General features: G+C 35.4%; 1 protein-coding gene across 6 annotated transcripts in view; it reads right to left on the reverse strand.

The window, feature by feature from the left end:
- LOC108975854 (chitooligosaccharidolytic beta-N-acetylglucosaminidase) overlaps positions 1-2,743 on the reverse strand; it is an 8,040-nt gene extending 5,297 nt beyond the window's left edge. The window contains exons 1-2 of one of the 6 annotated variants that reach the window (XM_018944627.1): positions 2,612-2,743; positions 143-441 (exon numbers count right to left, since the gene is read on the reverse strand). In XM_018944627.1, the coding sequence (XP_018800172.1) occupies positions 143-222 (80 nt within the window). In that variant the 5' untranslated portion in view covers positions 223-441; positions 2,612-2,743. Of the gene's footprint in view, positions 1-142; positions 657-2,471 lie in introns of all 6 variants that reach the window. The other 5 variants (XM_018944626.1, XM_018944625.1, XM_018944628.1 and 2 more) reach the window with 5 other exon arrangements.
- Positions 2,744-10,244: the final 7,501 nt, after the last annotated feature.

The raw sequence follows: 10,244 nt of genomic DNA on the forward strand, positions 1-10,244 counted from the left end.
GTTAAACCTTCGCCCAAGCTCAAATACTAAAATAATTCGATCATAATTGCCCGTTTCTTGGCGCATACTCGACCAACAAAAAAAGTTGTTTTACAAACAAACAAAAAATTCTAATTGATCCTTAAATTAGTGAATTGCTTACCTTTCTTCAACTGTCTGTGCTATGGCAACTAGGAAGAACACAACAATGGTCAACTGCAGGAACTCGCTTATTRTGGCCATTTCAAAGTTTAATTATATTTCGAGTCGTTGTTTGATTATTTCATTTATAAACTATTACCAGAATTTATTATATGTGCTCTCAACATTTTTTTTAGGTTAATTAAATGCACATAATCCTTTAGAACATGTAGGATTTTAGCGTTTCATTAGCACACATTTAAATTTACCAATCTTAATTTAACTAATTTCACTGTCCTATATATATATGTATATATTTCACTGTTATAAAAATATACGAGTATAAATCAGTTTGGGTACGTTTTACAATCAGCTTACGGCAGTTAATTGATACTCAGTTACTGAGTGAGCTCAAGTTCGTTGGATTTTAGCGCTTAATACCAATCACTTCATAACCAATATTTACACAAGTCACACTTTAGAAAATTAAACTTTTCAGTGTTTGCTATTAAATTGATCACTGGGTAATAGTAAAACTAACAATAAAATTTTAAAAGTTGGAGAAAATATGTTTGTCTGTAGAAAWGTGCTTGGATTACAAGAAGTTATGCTGACCAGCTGTCATGTCAAACACAGACCCACTGGGTCTTGGTAAAGAACAACGTCAAACTGTACGTTACCGCTTTATTCGAACTTTTATAGCGACTAAACCTATAAATCTAAGGCGAGTTCTACATAAATAGGCCTAGACAAAGGCATAGGAGGTGTCCTAGCGTCTCTCTCTATATTATCGTCACTTTTCCCAATCCGACTCGCACCAAAAGCCGTCCTTTTGTGATCATGTGAGTAAAGAGCATGCGGAGTTTTCTTCGGGGCTCTTGATTTCGGCGCTCCTGTAGGTCCTTAAGGTGTTCCAACTCACCCTAATCCGTTTGTGAGTCCTTTCGAAATTTTCATTGTGTTCAAACCGGTGGCTCTTTGGCAATTCCATCAACTATTTGATCCGCTTTCCGGCAGCTCCTACCTCTACTGCCTCCCTGCTTCGAAAGGACGTTCTATGACGGAATTAAATGTGAGATTATTGCCCTCATTACAGCCTGGCTATCGACGTATATATTCTTCTTTACTGTCGTAGACACCGCTTACGCGGTAAAAACGGCGCGGAGGATGGGATCATGTGCATAAGTTTAAGCAAATGAAGAAAATTMTCTTATTGCCATTCACTTGGGAGWGGCTAGAAACAATTCTTTTACAAATGGTTTAGACCAACTATCCTCTGGATAGCCAAAGAACATCCGCTTGAAGGGTTGTGCGCTGGGTTAGGGACCCGCCACGTAAAAGCTTCCCCAGTGAAAAATTTCCAATTGCTTCGGAAGAGAAACCCCCTTTTTGATGGTTCATTGGCGTATACCTGACTTTATAAAGATTGTTTGGACTTTCGCTTTGGTTCGAAGAATTKTAAAAAATTTAGGTTTTGTTTAATAAAATCGGTTTTAACACTTGTTTTCCGAAAAAATTTGTCGTTGTCCAATAGTTCGTTTATCTTCCCGGTACCGATTCGATACATATCGCAAATCCTTTTGAGCATGTCATCCTAGATTGGATGGATATTAGCTTGAGCAAGTTTTTGTTATAATCCTGAATATTTTTGTATCGAGCTTAACAGGTATTCAAAATCGGAATTAAACATTTATCTTCTTCTTGATAAACATTTGTCACTGTTTAAAAATATCACTCTTTCATTTCTTCTTTAATAGAAAGAATTTGAAGAATAATACAGATGTGTTTTGAACTTTTTACAACGAGTTCGCGGGTTTGATGGAATACAAAAATATTGGTTTCCAAAAAGTTTTGGTATAGAATTTGAGGCTTTTAAGAGCAGGTGCGAACCACCGATTCTGTGTCGACTTCGAACTTTCCATATTTGGAATTTTACAAAGAAATTATTATTCAAAAAAAAAAAAAAAATTAAAAAAAAAAACTATAAAATTTTATCCACAAATTAAGTTTCACAAAATCGTTTGTAAACCGCAGCTCAACCACTCGCATTCCTCGAATGCATATCACTTCTTATTGGAGTATAAATACATTTTTATATGTAAGTWTTTATATATATTTGTTTATGGCATAAGCGAGACTTGTTCTTTAAATGAACCGCTCGTCTCACGCGCTGKTTCAAAATGCAGTTTGCAATCCGTGCCAAATTACTTCACAGTAGTTAATCAAACAATTAGAAATACATATGTAATTATCGCAAGTTCTACTTCCATATAACACTTTTCACAATTAGACGACAATTCAAAACAAAAACTTTACAATTCTTCACATCTCCATTTAACTTTATAAATTACCAACGATATTCTAACTAAAAACACAATATATATGTTGTAGGTATTTGAACTACTAATTCAATAATGCACGCCGGAGACCCTATGGCTCATTAATTAGCTAAGTTTTGCGACCCCCTAGTGCGCCCAACCAATGAAACTACCACTAGACTGGCAGTCGCGTACGCTGTTAGTCGCACGATCGTTACAGCGTTACAATTGCAAGTCTCTTGTTGCGCTTGGCACTACTGAACGCGCTCGATCACCGGCTTCCATGCAATTGGAACCGCTGCAGAAACTCGACTAAACGCTTTCGATTGCACGCTACAAGCCTAGCTCACGCGACCAGCGCTATTGTGGATACATACATTTGTAAATATGTATGCAAATCGTATTTACCCGGCATTCATTGATCATTTCAACACTAGTTCAAAATGGGTGCGAAATGAAATAGTTGAAGCAATGGCTTCTACTTTTGGGTGATTCTACAACAACTAAAGTCGCTTGAATTTCCCAAGCGACAACGCTTCGCTCTATTACCTTCATAACATAAATGGCAATGAATGTTCTTTTGAATGATAATAAAAATTCCCCGTGAAATTTTAATTTTCTGTGTTTTTTAGGGAACCTCGAAATGGATYGCGCTTTAAAATWATTSCGATCAAACGAACTTCGAAGCTCATATGTATTATTGTTGCTATCCAGGCTGGAAACTGCCTCATATGTGCTCAAACTATTTATTATTAGTGCAACATATACTGAGGCTTCAGCTGTCCATTTTTCCAGACAAAAATGGTAAGAGGCCTACAAAGACTGCGAATAATGATCCCTGCAAAAGTAAAATACATAAATAATTAGCAGATCGACCAACCAAAGTCTATTCGTTTCATTTAAATTTCCAATACATTTCCTTTAGCAGGTATCACTTCCTATATCCGCGACAACACTGCCCACAAAAGTACCAGTTTCAAGTCTTCAAAACTCACCATTGGGTACAAAAGTATTTGCATGTGTATTAAGGAATATTTGCATTAAGGAGGACAAACAATGGGGGATAGACGCTGTTGGCGGCACGGTTTAGGTGGGGAGAGTCATGCCATTAAAAGACTCAATAAAAAGTGTAGCTCTTTTGTAGTTTTATTAGTTGCATTGTTGCGGAGCATTGGTACACATTACGATGGACTTTTTGCCATTTATGGGAACAAAGAGAAACTGTAAATACAATTATTTACGGTGCAAAGCTGTAAAGCAGTCGACGCTTTAGACTCGCATAAAGAAATTAAAGAATGATAATAATATTGTTGACACACAATATATCAGCTGTTCCATTTACGTATGATTGCGTTTGAGCGAGGCAACGCTGAGAGCGACTTAAAAATGAGAGAGTAAACCATTCAGAGATCTTAGTTAATAGTGGATACTGGAGTTTAGAGAAGCTATAAACCAGTAACAGCTGTTTACTAACATCAAGTATTCATGCGTAAGACCAACTTAGTTACTAGGAGAGTGGAAACGTCTTTCTCTTAAAGTTATTTCGACTTACTGGACGACCGACTGTATTCCTATCTCGGTAAATCATCCTTGAAGTTTTAAATCTAGAATCATTGTTGCTTTTACCTTTAATACATTGTTGGCAAATGATCTACAAACCAAAGTGGTTAGAAAGGTGAAAACTTCACTTAACTTGATTTGAAGAAAGTAAAATTGTCAAAAAATTTTGTTCGTGGGTTATGGAAAACGAACTCAAAAAAAAATATCTATAAAAAATATCTATGTAAATACAGATCCAACAACAAATTAAATTTTTTAGGAACATCGGTACTTGAGCTTCTGAGTAACAGTTTTGCAGGAATAATTAGGTGGGTAAAACCTAGATATTATATAGAGCCCGGACAGGGGTCCCCAAGAGACTTCCAAACTTACTCCGTATGAACTTATATGATTATTGCACAAAAATGCAGTTATGCTATTCCTAACTTTTTTCACTAAATTTTAATTGAAAATTAAAAAAAAAAAGTCTGAAGAAAAAACATTTTGTTTAAAAATTCAAATTGAGTGCATTTATTACTAGTTTTTATTTAATTCAATTTTAATAATTTTTTGAATTTTCTACATTTAATTTTTTCATTTTTTACTGCCCCCTGCCCCACTGTGCAACGTAACGTGGAAATTTGCATTTCGCTAAAAAGTGTCAATATCTATAACTGTTACTTTCGCTAGGCCAATATGCAAATAACTCAGTCGGTACTCGCATGCAAGTACTCGTTTCACGTCGCTTGCCATCGCTGACCGATCGCCGCAGCTGGTTAACTGTTGTCCCAACTCCAACCGGTGTGTTTGCATATCGCTTACACTTGGCAATGGATCCCCCGTTGGCCAGCACCTTCACATGTRCAAGTACATATGTTTGAGCGAGTGTACGCATGGAAGCAAAGCGTTGTGTGCGAATATGCAAAGAGTCCAAATSATTGGTAAACACGTAAAATACACACAATAGCGTGTGAATCGCAAGCCAATTGCAGTGGCTAYGAATATCTACATCTATTAATCGTTAGAGGTAATTAGCCCATAGAAAGTGTGGACATGTCGGAGTTTKTTGTTGCTTTTCCATTTTGGGTGCTGTTATCGGCAAATTAACTTATTGAGATATATTTACCGTTTAAGAGTTCAATTAACTTCGTAGTTTGGGTGGAGAGACTTCATGATTGTTGGTTTGGATTAAGCAAGAGAATAGAAAAATGTGTTATACCCTGAACAGTTTCAATTGAGTTTGTATCGCTTAGAAGGAAGCGCCAGATATCCTATAAGATMTATGTATATAGGGTCATCCATTTTGTGGTTCCTTGTGATATCATACGATCTTCTTGGCCAATTGACCGGTCCAAAACGTGAAATTATCTGCTCACCGAAGTGTGCTCTCAATAAATTCATTGATTGATGCGATGTGTGGGAAGTGGCGCCGTCGTGTGACAAACCAAATTTCGCCGAGATCACGTGCTTCAATTTCAGTCTTCAAATACTCTCTGTTCTTCATCCCAAACGCGGCAATTGTTTTTATTTCTATACCCATTGAGCCAGACCTCATCGCTGAACAAAAATTTGGCTCGAAAACGTCGGATCTTCTTGTAATTTTTCAAGAGCCCATAGAGCGAAGAGATGTCGCTTGGGAATGTTGAGCTGTTTAAGTTCTTGCAAAAGCTGTATTTTGTACACTTTAAATTAAAGATCTCGCCAAGTCAGTGCGAGGGTCTTCATGTACACTCTCAGCTACGGCTCGAATATTATCCAATAATGAATGCTGGGATGAGATATCAATCTGAAATTTTGAACACGTCCTTCTCTCCTTAAGAAGCTGCTTTTTTGTCGGACCACATAGCATATATGTGGTTTCCATACAAACTAAACTATTGGAATCAGGGGCTMGTATGTAAAACTTTTTTATTTGACGAGATATCTTCACAATATTTGGCATGAGATGTTGCCTAAGGCAATAATGTAATTTCCGAAGAAATTGTTCGGGTCGTATCASTATACCATAAGCCTGCAATGCAAACTAACCGATTGGTATTAAGTTCTTGTAAGGAATCTTATGTATTTGTAAAGGGTATTACGAGTATAGCTTCGGTGCAATTAAAGTCTGTGAATTTTATGCAAGATTCCACGTAAGTTCATGTACAGGTATGCTTGAGAACATTCAAAAATCGTTTAAAAAAAATCATACAATATCAAATTTTTTAGTATCACACTTTATCGTTAATACCTGTCCGGTATTCTCACATATTTATTTCTTCTCTAAAAAGATTATTTGAAGTTTCACTAAATCAAAAATGAAGTTTTAATGTATAGGTTTCTCAACTGTCGGGCAATGCGTTCGCAAGTTGTAAGGTTATAGCATCGCAGATGATGAACACAGCTGATCACAGCATGATCTCTTAAGTGAACGAAAACGATAACCTAACTTCTAATTGCTTGCAATTCTACCGTAGTCGCCGAATCTGATCCACAGCAACTTTTTCCAGCTCTCATATTTCAAGGAAATTATCACTATTAAGATATTAAGCGAGATAATTCTCGAACAAATATGTCTGATCACAAAATTGGTTTCGAAAAGTTGTAAGATCGCTATAATTGACGTCCTAGATGAAAACTATGTTGAGTAATAAAGCCGATTAAAAAATATGTTTRTCTTCATGTCAAAGGCTCAGTCCATCAGTTTGAGTTTCTTATAAAAATTACAAGGAAATGTACAATGAAAGGTCAAACTGAAGAGTATGGAAGAATGTTGAATAGTTCATAGTTTAATGAATCTCTCATGATACTGAGTAATATGGTTGAAGAAACATAGTTCTCTCACTCTCTTCAAATCYCTCTACATACTCTTCTTGATCTTTTCCTAAATATAAAAAACATCTGGTATGAACCTCTCGTCATCTCCTAACTCTGTCCAGTCTATATACTCTTCCTAATCTTTTTTAAAATATCAGTAATATAAAGCAAATATTCTAGAGACGGAATAATCTAAAAATATCCTCGATAGGAAAAAACAAGACCGAAAGTTGAGGTGTACTATATTTTATTTCCATGGATAAGATCCAATGGAAGTGAATTTTGATTCCTCGGGTTGAAGCATTATAGCATTTTGTATTTTCGAAATTTTATTGGAGAACCGCGGACAATTCATAGTACATCGTTATATACACAAAAATACAAAAAATTTCTTATCGCCGTTTCGAGTTTAAGCCCACATTTTCTGCGATTGCGAGCATAAAAATAGAATTTAATGAAAACATCATGTCAGCCGGTCAGTCTATTGTTATCGCATGAACTGGGTAATGAAGATTCACATACAATATATAATATATGTATATGTATGTATGTATATGCATATGTATGTATGTATGTGTTTGAAAAATTGAAAAAAAACCAAGAAAATATACGCTGGACACATGCTGGAGGAAAGTATGTGCGATTAATTCCGCCTTCGAAGTCAGCGAACTCATTATTTTCGCTTAAGTAAATACTTATGCCACATTAGTACACAAACACACACACACACGCACATGCATGTGGGAGCTTGCGATTCTCAGCCATTTGATTGCATTGCGTTGCATTATTCACTCCTTTTTCTATTGCATTGTGCGCCAAAGTAAGTGTGAACGATTAAAATTTGCAAGTTATTAAACTTACACACATACACACGCATACATGCTCTTGTACAGGCACTCGCATGTGTGATTAAATTGCGAACAAAGCGTAAATGTCTGCAGAAAACCTATTGCATTTCATATGATAATTAAAAATATTCACTATTATCTTTGCATGCGAGAAGGAGAGGATGTGAGAAAAACAAYAAATAAGATAAAGGATATGCGGACAGTTGCTGTAATTAGGACAACAATCCAAAGTCTAATATGAAATGGAATTCTGCCATTTTAAGCAAGTCAAGGCACAATTTTATGTGCAAAGTTCAGCATGAGAAATTGGCGCTGAAGTAGAAGCAAGTGCAAGCATATTTCAATCACATTCTCGGAAATGTCAAAGCGCTGACTGCTGCGTCCAACGCATGAAGCTCGACATTCACTTGATCAAGTCTTACAATATTCGCTTAAGGATTTTGTCTACTTGCAAGTAAAACAACTGTTCTTTTGTATTTTGAAGAGACATTTTATTTCATCAATTAATACAAATAATGTATATTGACAGAATTAAATGCACTGTAACAATCGACGATTCATTCTGAATAATTTTGGATTCTTTTGATTATGTGGCCGATCTACAGAAGGACTTTCGGAGAACGCCGTAAGGACCTGAGGAAGATTTTTCGGCGTAAATTTATTTCAAATCCTTTAGTTTTTGGAAAATTATTGTTATACAAGAAAGGATTGTGAAACTAGTMGAAATTTTGATTTGACAAAATGTCRGCGTTCCAAAGTATAATTTTCTGTGAGAAATTGTACACTTCAAGGTGGGTTTATCGGCTTCGAAAAATCTATGTTTATTGTTGCCCTCTTTCTAGAATATTGTTCTAAATGCTCGAATTGGTCCGAGTAATAGGTTTGGAGAAACGACATTGATAGTTGCGCGCTCGTATTCGGCTATATGGTCACTTAAAACTTTAGACGCGTTWTTCTCAAAACTATGTTTTTTAAGTCGGTCGTTAAGATTTCTCGCGATCTTAGTGAAATTTTATGCAGATTTTCAAAATATAATTTACAAGGTATTGAAACGAAAGATATTTTTAAAATACGCCGTTTTTTGGTCAAGGAAACCCATGTAACCCCTTTAAAAATTGAAATTATTATCAAAAATCCTACACCTTCTACCGTTATTTGCCACAAATATCTAAGAAGATCTAGTGAAAATTTCAACTCGATCGGTTTAGACATTTCGAAGAAGTTTTTCTCACCGACTCTGAATAGAGTTTCGGCAAAACACGTTTAAAGTTTTGAGAGCCAATTACACTAAGTTAAAAAATTCTTACGAATATGTTTTTTTCCCACGAAGTTAATTGTTGAGTCAACTTCAAATTTCGGATAATATTCTGAAGTATATATATGTGCATTCGATTTATATTCGAAACAAAAACGATTTTTTGAAAATTTCAAAAGGATATAAACCTTTAAATCACCCTTAGAGGCTTACAATCTAATAACAGGGTTAATATTATTCGTTTAAAATCAACTACTTTTTTGTCTTCTTATGTTGGAACTTAGAACAAAAAATACCTCGACAACCAGTACAACCCCAGGTGGGCAAAGGTGCTACGCCTAATTTTTCGACAGTATAAAAACAGCGCTGGAAGAGTAATGAACACACCATATTTGTATACTTTTTGCAACATGTATAAATGATGACGAGGCGAGTTGAAGTCCGTTCAAGACTTATTCGAATCGGGCCAAAACTGTTTAAGCCCCTAGATACTGAATATGTTGACCACAGTACTTTTAATTGACTTGGAGAGAAAATCCTTTCCTGATAATAGCATGTCTGTGTATTAAAAATGGGCTGAAACTAGTCAATACTTCCCCGAGCTACATGACCTAATAATATGTGAGTTGTCTCAATGAAAATAAAAAAGCATGTTTTACCCATTTAACAGAGTATAGTATCTTTGTGCCTAAAATAGATACATTTTAGCGAAAACTTGACCTGGCCCCTATATAAATAATATCATGACTTTCGAACATTCGGCTGACTTTACTTTATAAGATTAGTTGTTTRGTAAGTGGCATGTTAATAGTATGTAGTATTTACAAAAATAGATAGAATCGGGTCAATACTACTACCACTCCCACCACTGATTCCTTCAAGTTACGGGAGTATAAAATGTTTGGTTTCACCCGAACTTAGCCATTTCTTGCTGGTTTAAGTCTTCAATACGCTCTTGAACCATGTTAAGTTTCGACTAAAGGATTTTAATATTGGCTAACAAGATTCAATTGGTCGTACCGTATATAAATTTGAGTAATAGAAGGAAGACTTTGATATTAGCATAGATCGGTGTAATAAAGAAATATTTTCGATAGGCTGCCGGATGAGGCTGGCATGTAATAGGTCACTGTTTTGCATTTCTCAAGTTTTCACAGCATTTCTTTTAGTGAATATTTTCTTTTATTTCTGTACTTATACACGAACACATGTAGTTATTTAGTGTAAATTTATGCCAACATATTAACATATAACAGCTGCGATCAAATTCTTAGTAGTGTGCAACCGTAAAAAAGAACTGATAAAAAAGTATGCGACATCGCCTTTATAAACAAATTATTATCATACCGTAAAACCCTAATAGAAACT

The sequence above is a fragment of the Bactrocera latifrons genome, unplaced genomic scaffold (assembly GCF_001853355.1).
Source record: "Bactrocera latifrons isolate USDA-ARS-PBARC rearing strain unplaced genomic scaffold, ASM185335v1 scaffold_7, whole genome shotgun sequence".
NCBI classification, from domain to species: Eukaryota; Metazoa; Arthropoda; class Insecta; order Diptera; family Tephritidae; genus Bactrocera; species Bactrocera latifrons.